General features: G+C 37.9%; 1 protein-coding gene across 2 annotated transcripts; it reads left to right on the top strand.

Annotated features, from left to right (window-relative positions):
* The first annotated feature begins 731 nt into the window (after nt 1-731).
* On the top strand, nt 732-15,785 carry LOC114478310 (B-cell lymphoma 3 protein-like). 2 transcript variants are annotated; one of them, XM_028471299.1, is made up of 9 exons: nt 732-1,099; nt 4,377-4,488; nt 9,406-9,514; nt 13,139-13,334; nt 13,690-13,778; nt 13,849-13,926; nt 14,023-14,190; nt 15,139-15,202; nt 15,266-15,785. In XM_028471299.1, exons 1-9 carry the CDS (start codon nt 799-801, stop codon nt 15,388-15,390), a joined length of 1,242 nt encoding a protein of 413 aa, XP_028327100.1. In that variant the 5' UTR covers nt 732-798; the 3' UTR covers nt 15,391-15,785. The 2 variants fall into 2 exon arrangements, with proteins under 2 accessions (XP_028327100.1, XP_028327099.1); XM_028471298.1 differs by having other exon boundaries at nt 15,139-15,785.
* Nucleotides 15,786-16,263: the final 478 nt, after the last annotated feature.

Below are 16,263 nucleotides of genomic sequence, written 5' to 3'. Positions count from 1 at the left end.
CATTCATTCACGAATCCCTCATCCATTAATTCACCCCTCCCTCTCTCCCTCCCTCGTCCGTCCATCATCCATCAATTCATTCATTCATTCATCCATCCAACCACTCACCCTACCACCCTACCACCCAACCACCCAGTCACTCATTCATTCATCCATCCATTCATTAAACAGAAGTTGTTCTGGTAGCTGGAGAGGTGCCAGTGAACTTCTCAAGCACTGCCAATGTGTCCTTGAGCAAGACGCTGAACCCCAACAGTGCTCTATTCATTCAAACGACTTTAAGTACCCAGAAAAGTGCTTTATAAAATTGATGTATGATAATAATAATATTAATAAATAATCTATTCATTCATTCAGTTATTGACACTATAATATATTATTTTTGTATTAATATGTTAAAGTTTCTGGTAACTTTTAGTTTGAGTATTGTTTTATTGAGCTACTTTTAACTTGTACATCATATCATATCATATCATATCATATCATATCATATCATATCATATCATATACTCTTTACACTTCAAAATGACACCTATTCATAAAGAAGACACAATAATTTGCTGAAATCATTCTTGTGGCCCACTTTTGGGTCCTGGTCCCTGAGTTGAGAAGCACTGGTGTACAATGGTTATTGGTTCCTGTCTCTTTACCATCAGCTGCTTTTAGTTTCACTCTAAAGGGAAAGTACCGTGATTAACACACACACACACACACACACACACACACACAGCTGATCGTGGAACCCTGCTGATGCAGTGATCCTAACCACCCCCAGGGCCCCGGGGCCCCACACACACCATGACCACTAACCCCCACGCACCGCTGGACCTGAGCACCAGGAGCCGGGAGCTCCTCGAGGGTCAGACCCAGAACCAGACCCACAGTGACCCTCCCAGCGCCCCCGGACCTCCGCTGAGCTGTGCGCGAAAACGCTGCGCAGATCCGTCGTTTCTGAAGCTTCCGCTGAGAAAAAGACCCGTAATTTATGAGAGAGAAGAAGAAAAAGAAGAAGAAGAAGAAGAAGAAGAAGAAGAAGAAGAAGTCTGGTTGTCCCCGGTCAACCTCCTCCACAGCCCGGATTCATCCACCATCAACTACGGTGAGACATGATAATAATAATAATAATAATAATAATAATAATAATAATAATAATAATAATAATAATAATAATGTAGGATGAGTAAAGGTGAATTATACAGACTTAATAAGTTTTATATACATTTACTTCATGCAAACTAAAGTTGGATTTACTTTATTGGTTCTTATGAGTTTAGATTACATTATCCTTTATTTTATCCCACATTACAGCAGCTAAGACAAGATAAATATTAATACAGAAAGGAAAAATTATGGAAAAAATAAAATTTACAATGAAAATAAAATAAATAATAGATATTAATACAGAAAAAAATACATATATATATATATATATATATATATATATATATGGTAAGCGGTGAGTAATATTAGGCTGTGGAGGAACATATTTATTTACAGATGAGAAAAAAACAAACCACTTCAGGCTATGCTAGTGTTATACATGTTATGAGAGACGGGGTGGTTAGGGTGTAGGGTGGGTTAGGGGTAGGGTTAGGGTGTAGGGTGTAGGTGTAGGGTGTAGGTGTTAGGTGAGGGTGTAGGGTTAGGGTGTAGGGTGTAGGGTTAGGGTTAGGGTGTAGGGTGTAGGGTTAGGGTGTAGGGTTAGGGTGTAGGGTTAGGGTGTAGGGTGTAGGGTGTAGGGTTAGGGTGTAGGGTTAGGGTGTAGGGTGTAGGGTGTAGGGTTAGGTGTAGGGTTAGGGTGTAGGGTTTAGGTTAGGGTTAGGGTGTAGGGTTGGGTTAGGGTTAGGGTGTAGGGTGTAGGGTTAGGGTGTAGGGTGTAGGGTTAGGGTTAGGGTTAGGGTGTAGGGTTAGGGTTAGGGTTAGGGTGTAGGGTGTAGGGTTAGGGTGTAGGGTGTAGGGTTAGGGTTAGGGTGTAGGGTTAGGGTTAGGGTTAGGGTTAGGGTGTAGGGTTAGGGTTAGGGTTAGGGTGTAGGGTTAGGGTTAGGGTTAGGGTTAGGGTGTAGGGTTAGGGTTAGGGTTAGGGTTAGGGTGTAGGGTTAGGGTGTAGGGTGTAGGGTTAGGGTGTGTAGGGTGTAGGGTTAGGGCAGGGGTCTGCAACCTGCGGCTCTGGAGCCTCATGTGGCTCTCTGACGATTTAAAAAAATAAGAAAATGAATGATTTCCTACAGAGGGTACTGGTGATTAATGACATTAACTTCAAATAAAATGATGATAAAACAATTGGTTAACCTAAAAATGAGTAACTCTGCCACCGTCCTACTTCAACTCCTGTAACATCTACAGACCATTAACTTTCCTTCCACCAGTGGCTAACCTTCAGTTTTAAATCTCTGGTCAGATAACTTAAATAACAAAAAAGACTTTATTTGTGTGAGGAAAGATTTATTTAACTGCTAACATATCGACTTAATATGCAAGCTTGATATGTTGTAAGAAATTAGCATGTGTTGGAGTTGATAATGTGTTTTCAAATTCAAGTTATTTTTGTAGCCCTTCAAATCCATTAACTCATACAATTATTCGATACTATTTTAACGGTATAGAATTTTATACGCTGTATTGTTTTCATGAGAAGGACTTTAATCCAGTCGAGATTAGGCAAAATGGCTCCTTACAGAGTAAAGGTTGCAGACCCCTGCCCTACATAGTGTGATGCAGAGGTTGAGAGGTGTTAACGTCCTCCTCTACAGAGTCCAGTGGATGGTCCAGGGCTAATCAGTTTATTGATCCCTATCCGTGCTGCCTTCTCACCAGCAGACCACAGCGTAGAAGATACAGTACCTGAAGCTACCACTGAGTCATAAAGGTTGTTTACTACCAATCTAGATAGGATGTATCTACATTAGCTGGCTTCAACTAACCAAACATTCATTCTCAGACACAAGCTCTACTATGAAGGTCATGATCACTACACGCTAATTTAAGCTAAGTCATTACAGCCTCGCTACGTGCGCGTGCACATGAAAGGGGTGGAGATTGCAGCGTCTGACCAATCAATGGAGAGAACTGTGAGACTGAGCGTCTTTACAGGAGGAACATCTTATGATCTTAAACAAATATAATAAATTAAAATCCTTGATGACAGTGAAGAGCAACAGTATTAGTGCAGCGCACAGCAGGAGGCGGAGCTTTAATACTCGCTCAGATCTGTTCCACATCATAACTTGGTCCTGACCAGGTTACTGAAGTTTAAAATGATGAATAATTAAAATCTTTAATTCAGACCAAAAACAACATTGTTGTTAGGGTTAGAACTCAGACAGGAAGCTGCTGATACTGTTAATGTGTAAAAGTGTGAGATTATTTATGATATTAATCTATTGGATGATAAATGCACAGCGCTCTGCAGTTAAACTTTACTACAGCACACACGTGTTTCTATTCAGTGGTGGCCTAGTGGTTAAGGACGCTGGGCCGTCACTGTGGGATGTTGAGCAAGTCCCTTAACCCCAAACTGCTCCCCAGGCGCCGCAAAATGGCTGCCCACTGCTCCTCAGGGATGGGTTAAATGCAGAGGACAAATTCCATTAATGTAATAACATTACATGGCCAATTAAAGGCGAAAGCCCCGATTTAATCTTTAATCTTAATCTATTTATCACACACTGAGATGAGAACACATTGTTCACTGTAGTATGTTCCTGATGATTATATCAGTTTCAGCTGATGGTATTCAACTGAAACTGGTTATGTTCCTGATGACCTCCCTGTGTTTATGACCAGTTGTCCTTTCAAATGAAATTATCATTTTTATAAAGGAAATACATTCAAGCAGTCATCATTGAAGTGCTTCACACACAAAAATGACCTTATCCACAGATGTGGTACATTTCTATAAAAAATAAAACTCAACCAGACACTTTGAAAAGGTTCTGATGCTGGGAGACGGTGTAATGAAGCGTGTGGGTTACTACATCCAACAACCCAACATTTTGACTTATCCTCTCGTAACTTCTGCATCCTGGAGCTTGGACTACAAAATAAAAGCCAGAAATAAAAATGGCGGATTGCTCGAAGTGTTGGACCTGGAGTTGATGAACTAATTTGGCAGTTCAGCTGCAAATACTGTGATGTAATAGTTAAAAAAACGTAATAGAGAATAGAAAAATGGAAACAGATTGAAAAATATGATCAAAACAGAATATAAAGATATCTACGGAGCACCTGAAGAGATTAATTAGAACTTTTCTGTACTTCTAAACACTAAATATACAACAAAATGCATTTAAGGGCTAAAAAAGTGGATTTAACATGATATGTCCTCTTTAAGATGATCCTCTGTGATTGGTTAGTGAAACATGTCCATCCCTGCTCAGGTCACCACCAAATACTGTACGTGCCCCCAGAACCAGAACCAGAACCAGAACCAAACCACTGGTATCAGACAAGTCTGTTTCTGGCCACACGTCAGGATGACGACGGAGACACGTATGTTGACTTTTTCATTAGATGTTTGTGTGTGTGTGTGTGTGTGTGTGTGTGTGTGTGTGTGTGTGTGTGTGTGTGTGTGTCCTATAATAACTGACTTGTTGATCCTTCATAATGTGCTGCATTCATTTTTCATTTTAAATTTACAACCCAAATCAGCTTTTTAAAAGGTTTTCATAACTGACAAGAACTGTATATACTGCAGATTTTGAACAAAAATGACACCACAAAAATGATTTAATTCCTTAATACTTTTTATACTATATATTAATATTACAACAAAGGTTCTCAAAGTCTGGGTTGAGTGTAAAATTGGGTCGCACGTCCGTTTTCCGAGGGTCACAGGCAAAAAAACTCTGAAAACATTTTTCTCTTCACATCTCTGACAGTAGAGGTTCAGTTTTATGAAATAATAATAAATATTTGATTTAATAAACTTCTTCATATCATTTATCACTTTAAATTGCTCTTCTATACTATAATTCAAGGGAGGTCTGTGTGTGTGGATGTGTGTGTGTGTGTGTGTGTGTGTGTGTGTGTGTGTGTGTGTGTGTGTGTGTGTGTGTGTGTGTGTGTGTGTGTGTGTGTGTGTGTGTGTGTGTGTGTGTGGAGCAAATATCTCCCTGACGCGGTGCCAGTTCGACCTGAAACTCGCTCGACAGGTTCCAAATACCCTGAGTGTGTGTATCTGTTATTTTGGAGTAATTTGGTCATTTGTAAATGTTTATTTTAATTTGATTTCATTTCTGAACGGCCCCGAAATGAAACCTATTCAACTTTTGACCTCAGGGTGTGAGGGGGCGCTAGCGCACCATCTACATCCATTTCACCTCCTCACGCGAGCAAGAGTCACGTGTGCAGCCAGAGCCAATCGCTGCGCACACAGCCAATCAGACAGACTGTAAACACACGAGTGAGAGAGAAGAAGATAGTTTAGACCAGAGTCATTTAGTAGCAAAACGGTCAAAACGTTAATTTTATAATTACGGCTCTCTCGGTAAGAGCGCGGTATTGAGCGTGCTACTTCCGGTTCCGGGTTCATTCGATTACATCACAAACATTCTGATTCTTCAGACCGAGGAATGTAACGTTTTTGTGAGCGGATGGTCCACTATGATTATTGTTTGTTCTGTGCAACGGTGAGTGTTAATTTATATATTATTTTATGTGCTAACAAAGATGATAGCAGCTACAGTGTAAACACACACACACGGCTGATGCACGTGCACGGAGTAGATGGATGTAGACACACACACACACACGCACAGTATTTATAATCAAAAATATACTAAATGAGTAAAATAAAACCAAAACCTAAAGAAATGCACAAAACTACACTAAAAAAGATTATGCACAAATTACGTAAAACAAAAAACTAAACAATATTTATACAGGAAGTACACAAAACAACAACAGAAATGCACAAAAATATACAAAAGGCTCCAAAAACATATATTACAGAAAAATACACCAAACAACAACAAAAATATGAAAATGACTCAATATACACAAAACTAAATATTTATACAAAAAATACCCTAAAATGACAACAGAAATACACAAAACTACGTCAAAAAAAATACACAAAATGACTCCAGAATAACACTACAATGGCATCAACAAACAATAAATAAAACAAAAAATATAAAAATTAGTATAAAAAAACCCAACACATTCATCATCTGCACGTCTCATAGAATTAAACCAGGGAAATTGCACACGTTATTTTACTTTGCACCTGCAAATATGCCCCTTAATAATGCTACAGAGTATGTTATTATTATGCCCGTAATTGATAACTTCCCTTAAGCGCCCACTATATGAATGCATACTTCCGACGGGCACTGCACTAGTTTTTATTAATGATATTGAAAGTTGGAGATACAAACTGCACTTTAGCATATTGGGTTTTTGTAACGGATTCAAGAAACTGAGTGACTGTAATAATAGTGTTTCTTATTCTGTATTAGGGTTAGACATGCTCCACTAGTTCCAGCCACACACGGAGGGTAATTAGCTGTGACATATTACCCACAGTTCAACAATCCCACAAGTTTCTTCCTCTTATTTTTCTGCCATTTTTAAACTACTTTTTCTATCTATTTACCATGTAAACACTTTTGAAGCCACTTTGAGGTACAACGGCAGATGTCATCGATTTAGGCTCCAAAAAGTGAATAACAAAGCAAAGTAACAAATTAATGCCATAATGCTCGAAATGTTCACATCCCTTTTAAAAACACACCATTTGTTATGGGTAAAACAAATGCAAGTGACCAACCATAGAATGTTGCTTATTTGTGATAAAAACTAATTTTATATAGTAATGTTTTGTCTTTTATATTAGCCAACACATGTATACATGTGTTAAAGCACTGTTTATTGTTGCATAGGTTTGCTATATTTCTTACAAGCGGACTAACTTCCTATCTTTTGTTTACTATTCAGACAAAGTGAGTTCTCAGCTCAAACTCAGCTGATCTAAACCACACAGTGTGTGTTATTTCAGTGTTTAGCACCTTCCATCTAATACATACAGTGTGAGACGTTTTATTTTAATGTGGCGAGTCCAGGATTGTGTGAGTGCGTCAGTGCAGCTGTGGTGATACGGGCTGTGGTCGCCAACATTTCCAGAAACAAGAAACTGCACAGTTTCATCTTAAGAGAAAAAAAGAGAAAGAGATGGATTAAGATTAGAGTGAACGACTACATTCAGATTCAGATTCGGAAAACTTTATTCATCCCCAAGGGGCAATTAAGTTTCAGTTACATCACGACCAAGAAAAATGAAAGACAATAACATATCACATGGGGGACGGGTACAGGAGTACTGGGGAGTAGCCACAGCAGAGCAGCGCTCCGTTTCTTAGATATAGATATAGAAATATGGAACACTGGGTAGAAAGAAGAGCTGACAAAAGGCAAAAACCAAACTAGGCCCTTGTTGAGAGGGGCGGAGTTTGGGAGAATGAAAAAAAACTAGTCCACGAGTCAAAATTTATTCAGAATATCAGCTGCTGTTGAACCACTTTTCCCTGTTTTCCCAGGGCTCAAAACAACCAAACCCTGATTAAGTCTAATGGAAGTACAGATAGATTATAGTTGCACGATACCCACGATACCCACGTTACTCTGAGGTGCCAAAATGTAACGGTTCCTACTATACTAGAAATTCTACATGACAGCACTACCGTAAATTACGATACTACCGGTACCAGTTTCCGCTACATAGCAGCTGCCTCTACTCTCCTCCTGGCTTTTCACTGCACAGTCTAAACTCACTGCACGCTATTCAAAACATACCAACATGGCAACCACTACAACCAAACTCCACAGCTGCTGAATGATTGGCTGTTCCTGGTGACGTACGAGATATGATAGGCTGTTTCCGCACGCTGGGTCCGCCCGTCTGTTAGCTGATTGGCTGTTTGTGTGTTTCTGCCGACAAGAAAGAACTCCATGAAGACAACAAGCTAAAGCTCAACAAACACGAGACAACACATGGCAGAAGCACCGTGCCCGAGCGGCGAGTCTGCCGCAGCAACGTCGTCAGTGACATCACAAATTTGCTCACAAAACCAAACTCCAAAAGACCTATTTTGTCTTTAAACGAGGCAGAGACGGTAAAGCAATAAGAGATCTACTGTGCAGGCGCTGTCATCAGCTATAGGAGCCAATGGAGGAACACTTTTGTTTTTTTCCACACGGACTCAGGGCGATTTTTTTATTTACAGAGATATTTACAAACAATATTTACAAATGATATACATACAAAGGAGGAACACATCTAATCTCATAAAGCACCAGTGACGTCATCCAGAAAATACATAAATGTAGTTTTCTCAGGGAATCACTTCCTGTTTATTGTATTTTATCCTCTATGGTTTATTATGTTGGAGAAGAAACATTATTGTAGGTAGTTTTTTAAAATAAAAGAGAAAGTAGATTTGTTATCCTAAGTTGTTTATTTATGTTAGTTAAACATAAATTCATGTGCAAAGGAAACTGAATGATTTTTTTTTTTAAATTTCAACCATATAAATTCTAACTTCATTTATTAGTTTTTTTATTGCTTATGTGCTTTTGTTCATGTTCTCTTATCAAGCACAAAACAACACTATTAGTAATTAATGAGTATTTTTAACTTGTACAAATACACTGTTGTTCATAAAAATAATAACAAGTATTCAGTATCGTGATATTACCCAGAACCGTGATACTTTATCTGGTACAGTATCGTCGTTGCTCATTTTGGTATCATGACAACTCTACATTAGATATTAGTTATTAGTATTTCATATTGCATTATGCACTCGTTGTTGACAGGATTATTTATCAATGAAGGAAAAAAACACTTAGTGTTCAGACAGGCTGTAACGGTCAAGCTAAATATATATAGTATATATATTTATATGTGCAGTCAATCAACCTTTGGTCAGTAGTATCAACATTAATCAATCAATAGATGATGGATTGGTTTCCATCTAAACACAGATTAATGCAGAACTTGTTGATGACAAACAGGAAGTGACATCAATTTATAATTTTATTTTAACTGAACAAACGTGCATTGATCGTGGTTGTTAACGTAAACCATACAGTAAATGACTTCCTGCACTAGTTTTAGCTCCACTGCTGCTTTAATACATTCACATTATAATTATATATTATATAGTTATTATTAGCGTTCATGATTCTGACTTAGCTCAAGCATTAAGATGTGACTCCTCCCACCATCTAGGTTTATATTAGAGTTAATTAGCCAAATGATGCGTTATTCTACGTTTTATTCATAACCACTTTATCCAAGGCCAGAATGAATCACGATCAAGACTTTTGGGATTGAGACCAAGATGATAAAAATCAATTTTAAAAAGTTTGAAGAGTTTTTGGTGATGTTGATGAACTGTGTTTCAGAGCTCTTCATATAGCTGTGGTACAGGGGGAGTTTTCCATCATCCACAGATTAATTCACCTCTTAATGAAGGCTCGACGAAGCCTTGATATCTACAACAACCTCCGACAGGTATGACCCACACACCCTCTTTTCCCCGAGCTCAGCAGTTCTTAGACGACTCTTTAACGTGATTGGATGAATCGCTGGAATAAAACAATCAGAGTCTGAACAAGTGCAGGATAAATCGTCTGTTAAAGTTTATATTATAGTTGGTTATTAGCAGGATGTATTTTACCATATATTTTACAGTCATGGCATGTAAAGTGCTGCCAGAGGAATTCTCTCTTCCTGGTTCTTTGGCTCGTACGTGACACAAACAAAGCTGAAAATATTCAGGGAAAGATTTAGTGTTTTTTCATCTGCTCAATAAAAAGGGAGTTTTTTAATGATTGCATGTTGGATTTTCTATGTTTTGAAATCCAGAGAAAGGAGGAAAGATGACGATAATGACTCCTAATGATCCTTTGCTGATGTCACACACTGTATGAGTTTCACACACTGTGAGAGGTTGAGGTTTGAACCCATGCAGGATGCCACAGACACACTTACCAGAAACAACGTGTGTTCTACCAGCGCTGGTTGCTGAGGCTTCAGGGTGTTTTCATGTCCTGTTTGTGATAATGCTCTGTACGCAACTCGCTTTTTCATTTTTTTTCATGCTCAAATATTTAGTGAAACGTGCAGTTAAAACCAAACAGGGAGATTTACAGAGACGAGTCATTTGACTACCAGATATAGTGGTTTTAGCTGGAAAACCACCACCAGTCTTTTTTATATATATATATAATTTTTTTATTTTTACATTGCATATATATATAAAAGAAAAATAGATTAAAGATCATATAAAATAATAATAATTCTCATTATTTTTCTCATTATTTGAACAATTTCTGCAAAAATATTTTTTTAGCATGACTGCTTTATTGATCATTTTTCAATGATTTAGGATCAGTGTGTGTGTGAGTGTGTGAGTGTATTGTGTGTGTGTGTGTGTGCTTTAGTTTTCTGAGAAGTCACATGACCCCCCCCCCCCCCCCCCCCTTTGCTCTTTCTCAACACACCTTGTGCTGAGGTTCAGAGGTGGTTTACAGGGACTTTCCCTCTCTCTCTCTCTCTCTCTCTCTCTCTCTCTCTCTCTCTCTCTCTCTCTCTCTCTCTCTCTTCTCTCTCTCTCTCTCCTCTCTCTCTTCTCTCTCTCTCCTCTCTCTCTCTCTCTCTCTCTCTCTCTCTCATGTCAACCCTTATCTGTAATAAGCTATATTCCATTTTCTTTCTCACCATTTTCTGTTCACCTTCACACACTGAAGCTGTTTGTCCATCAACCACCTTTATTTTATATTTTCCCTTTTCATTCCTTCGATCCTCTTCCTCTTCCTCTTCTTCTTCTTCTTCTTCTTCTTCCTCTTCTGTGTGCTCTTCCTCCTCACACGGTGATCCACCCATTTTAAAGGAATGCAGTGATGTGAGGTCAGAGCTAAGGGAAGAGAACGGGAGTTTCCCTCATTCCTGTTTCATCCTCACACCGTTTATTCACCTGTCATTGTGTAATCAGATCAGATCAATCAGATCAGCTCAGAGGTTTATTCCATAAAGCTGGTTATGTTCAAACTCTGAGTATGTTCAGGCTCAAATGATGAAACTCTGAGTATCTCATTAAACATGAGGTATGTTTATCGCTGAGTATGTTACCATGGTAACATTGTCCATGAACTAAACCTGGTCACTGACAGGTTTTATCAAAGAAACCCTGGGTTTCTACCTGGCTCCGCCCACCTTAACACTTTAATGAACCTTAACACTTTTCTCTGAAACACATTAGTGACATCACACACCACAGACGTGTTCACATCATTACTAATGTTGTGTTGATTTATTGTGATAACAGTAGTTTTCTTTCTAACATTGTAGATGTAGATCATTAAGTGAAACACACTGAGAGGTTGATCTACATTAAAACATCTACTGTAGTAAAGTTCACTGAATATAAACCTGTAGATAATATAAAGGAGGAGATGATCATTTAAATTAATACACTTTTAAGGCTTGATTATTGTTTTATATTATTATACAGTTAAATCTGTAGATCATACATCTATGAAGTTATGATGTCACAGTGAACTGTGACGCTGCTCTTGGAAGCAATGGGTCACGGGTTCACGTCCCGCTTCAGTGTTTTTTTTATGACATATTTTTTATGACGTAGAGATGAATCTGGTGATAATATTACATTAAAATCAATATAAATGATTAGATATGAAGCATCAGTCACTGTGTTTATATCCAGTGTAACAGGAGGACTCTCTATGCAGACATCCTATGATGCTGACACGTCTCCTCAGACACATTTTATTATTATTATTATTCACCACTCGTCACGTCACTGAAGAGATAAAGTGATGAAGTGATCATAAAGTGTTATTAATTACAGGTGATTTAATCACTATAATCACTGAAGACTGAACACACCTTTAGAACAGGATCATATTCATCAAACACCAGCTTATTTCACCATCAGAGTGAATAAATCACTCTAATGGGTGGTTACCATGGTAGTTTGTGTAATTGTCGATCCATTGATGATGGCTTTTTATCGTGCGCGTACACGTCATTAACCCAATGTTTACATACTCAGGGTTGATTAACACACTTCATACCAGCTGTAATGGAATCAGATACAGAGTTTACCATGGAGGGTATGTTGACCTACAGTTTATGGATAGACTCAGAGTTTGTTAAACCTCCTTTATGGAACACACCTCTGATCAAATCAAACCAAATCAAATCAAATCAAATCTGGAAGCTGGAAGTTTTGCTGTCAAATCAGACTCCCAGTCGTGTGTGCGTGCGTGTGTGTGTGTTCCAGTAAAGAACGTTAAGAAAAATGGTTGGAGACAATGTGAAATTTCCAAAGTGTTTGTTCCTGTAGTTCTTGTTTTCCTGAAATCTATGACTCACACACTCACACTCAAACACACACACACACACTCACACGCACACACACGCACACACACACACACACGCACACACACACACACACGCACACACGCACACACACGCACACACACACACGCACACGCACACGCACAACACACACACACACACACACAGCCCAAAATGGGATGGATGATAATGAGGGTTAGGTATACTGTACATATGTATATATAAGGTATGTGGGTAACACTTAAATGACACATTGATTACACGTTGGTGTGGCTTCTTTATTATTTGATGACTCAGCACATTTATCACTAATCTGATCTTTATCCTGTTGAACAGGTTTGAGATGAAGTGAGTGCTCATAACTTCCTTTATTGTAAATTGAATGTGTTCTAAATATTTTTAAAAATTGGCTGAACAAATTAAAAGCTATTTTCTCCTCCTCTACTCGCTCTAGACTATAGAACCACTTCTCAAAGTGGGGTACGGGTACCGCCAGGAGTATGCAAGTTGTCACACTGGGTATGTGAATAGAAATTAAAAACAACATAGTAAAGTATAATATAAATAGAGCAGCACATGTCACACTGCCCTCTAGTGGTGACACAGTTTAGCGCTAGCCATTAGCGCTAGCCATTAGCGCTAGCCAAACCAGATGAGATAAAAGCTTATCTCTCTGTTCACATGTCGTTGAGTAAATGTCTTCATAATGCTGTAACTTTTGCTGAATCAGCTGGTTTTTGTCTCCTCCCACAGACCCCCCTCCATCTGGCCGTGATAACCAATCAGAGGGACATGGTGGAAGCCCTGCTGAGGGGCGGGGCTGACCCATCAGCTCTGGATCGTAACGGACACACATGTTTACATCTGTGTAGTGAATACGATCACATAGAATGTCTGAGTGTTCTCCTTCGTTCCTCCTTCACACCTTTAGAAATAACTAACTATGAGGGTGAGAAATCATTGATTAATCATCTCTGTAATGTTAAACAATATGTTTCAACAAATGCTTCAATTTATCCTGAATTTTTACCATTTGTTCTGTGATTATTTAATATTCACACTGTAAATGTTTTGTTTGATCTGATGAATATTTTTAGAGATATACTGAAGGCTCACTAAATTGTCCATATCTCAAAAAGTATTCATAAGATCAAACACATATTTATTTATGTAATTATTTATTCATTTCTTTTTTGTTATTATTGATTTATGTATGTATCATTTATTTATTTATGTATGTACTGTATTTATATATTTATTATTTTCTTCTCCATTTATTGATTATTGTGAGTGATTTTCCTCAGGTCGGACAGCGCTCCACGTGGCTGTGCTACAGCGTCATGTTCATGTTGTTCAGATGCTTCTAAAAGCAGGCGCTAACATCAACGCTACAGTGAGTGTTTGCTTCAAACTTTCACCCTTTTGACGTCATCATGTGACCTCTGCCTCTGTTTTTGTTAAAGGACATTAAAAGTGGTCAAAGCCCTCTGATGCTCGCTGTAGAGACCAACAACACACCAATGGTGCATTTTCTCCTTCAGGTAAAATAAATAAAAATAAAGGAGAGTTTATTAAAATCTTAATCTGCTGTTTCAAAGTAGCGTTTAACTTTATTCTGTTATTTTATTGTGTGTTAGAGTGGATGTGAGGTGAACAGCAGGTCGTACGGGGGGAACACGGCCCTCCACGGGGCCTGTGGGCGGGGTCAGGTGGACACGGTACACCTGCTGCTGAAAAACGGCGCAGACATCAGCCTGAAGAACTCCCACAATGACACGCCACTGATGGTGGCGGCCAACAAGAAGGTACAATATACCCATGTGGGCTTTATCATATATTATAGAAAATATTCCTACTGTACAGGTAAGCTACATCTGTAGCCACAGCTGCCTAGACCTACAGTCGGCCACAGATTTTAGTATGGGAAAAAGAACCCCTTTAACATTTTTGTGTAATTTAGAAGAATTTTGTGGAATTGTGTGTGAGAAAATGGAAGATTTATGGAAAGATGCACATTTCTAAAAGTGTTTATGCTGCCCTCTAGAGGCAAAATGTTAACAGTCAAAATAAATTCAGATACAATCAAACTTATCATAGTTCCACATTTGGACCCAGTTTGTTATCATATGAGCAGGACCAGAATAACCATAGTGCATTATTCATAAATATGTATTACTGCCTATGGATCACAGTGACAAACTGTCAACAATTACACAAATTGTGGCTAATGGAATTTTAAAAAATAGGTACAATTAGTTTAAACTGGGCAAATAATGGGCATTACAAATGGTGAATGTGGTTAAATTGCCAAAAATAAGCATGAAATCTGGTGAAAAGAGGTTAAAAGTGACAATAATGTGTCAACATATGTGACATTAGGTGTGAAAGGGTTTATTAGTGATGAACATGTCTGGAAAGTGGAAAAATGTGCAGAAAAGTCATTGAAATGTGATGTAGAAATGTCAGAAATGGGAGAAATGTAGCAAAAATACATTAAAAGGAGCAAAAATATGGAAAGAAAAAGTGATTAAAATAAGTTAAAATATGGTGAGTTTGGTGGAGTTGTAGAAAAAGGGTAAAAATAAATAAAAACTGTTCAGAAAATATTCTTAGTTGCTTGAAGGCATCTGGTGACCCTCTCCCAGTGTCTTATGACCCCAAATGGGGCCCTGACCCCAAGGTTGAGAACCTTTGGCTTAGAGCAGATGTAAAACAGAATATTTCTGGTAACAAATGAAACATTTGTGCTGCAGGTCGCTGACGTGTTGAGAGGAAAACGTGTGAAACATCACGACGTTGTCACAGAACATAAAGATGGTGAGAATAAGTTCACCTTCAGTTTGGAGTCAAAACCAACACTTTGTGACTTTGTGTGCGTAGGGTCATCATCTCCAGGCCTCCGTCACAGAGCATTCTACTCTCCACAGTCTGTTAGTTATCACACGTGTGGAAACATCGACTACCTCCATCCCACCAAGCATCAAATATGTGAAAGAAGAACATAAAGGAAAGAAGAGCATGAAGTGATTTGGTTTTTAGTTTGTTTTTTATCTAAAGCTTTGATCGACTGCTATTTTAACACTGGAGCCTCAGATACACGTGTAACTTTTCTTATTTACAAAAACTAAATGCATTAGTTTGTGAATAATGGTTTATATTTGGCAAACCACACTGAGTTTGTTTGTAAATAATGTTTTGAATGTATTTTAGTTTTGACATGATTTTAACTTCATACTATATTTTTCTATTTTACTATTCCTAGCATGAAAATATTTACCAGCAGTTTTTATTATTTATTTTGAACAAACAAAACAATAGATGAAAATGAATAGACAAATATCAACAGAAATCTCTACAAAATAAAAAAGTCAATCTCAATAAAATTCACATTTGACTTGTTCGACAGGAAAAGGAAAAAGCCTCGTCTTGTCTACTACATTCTTCTTTTTTTCTCTACTTTTCAAAGATATATCTTTTGTATTTTTTTTCAAAACTGCATTATGTTTATTCTTTGTTTAATCGTTTCATCAACATTGTTCCACAAAACCAGCCACAAAGGAAAATACACAGACATTTTAAATAGTGTTGTTTAGGTTTAATTTCCCTTTTTTATATGTTTACAGGTAACAGTTTATTTTTTACTTTATATATTATCTGTGCACTATTAAATTGTACAACATCCCCAAACTTTAAGGTGTGATTTTAAAAACTGTTAATTGGTGTGTTTCTAATATTCTACATTGGTTTTTATATTAATGTGTGCTTAGTGATTGTAGTGATCTCATACTTTCACACACTCATTTAAATATGGAACACAAGAGAACTATACAGAATATATACAGTTTATATCATTGCTCTCACTATCACTCCACATGATT

Source organism: Gouania willdenowi, chromosome 16 (genome assembly GCF_900634775.1).
Source record: "Gouania willdenowi chromosome 16, fGouWil2.1, whole genome shotgun sequence".
In the NCBI taxonomy this organism is placed as follows: Eukaryota; Metazoa; Chordata; class Actinopteri; order Blenniiformes; family Gobiesocidae; genus Gouania; species Gouania willdenowi.
This window is presented reverse-complemented; position numbering and strand designations above follow the sequence as displayed.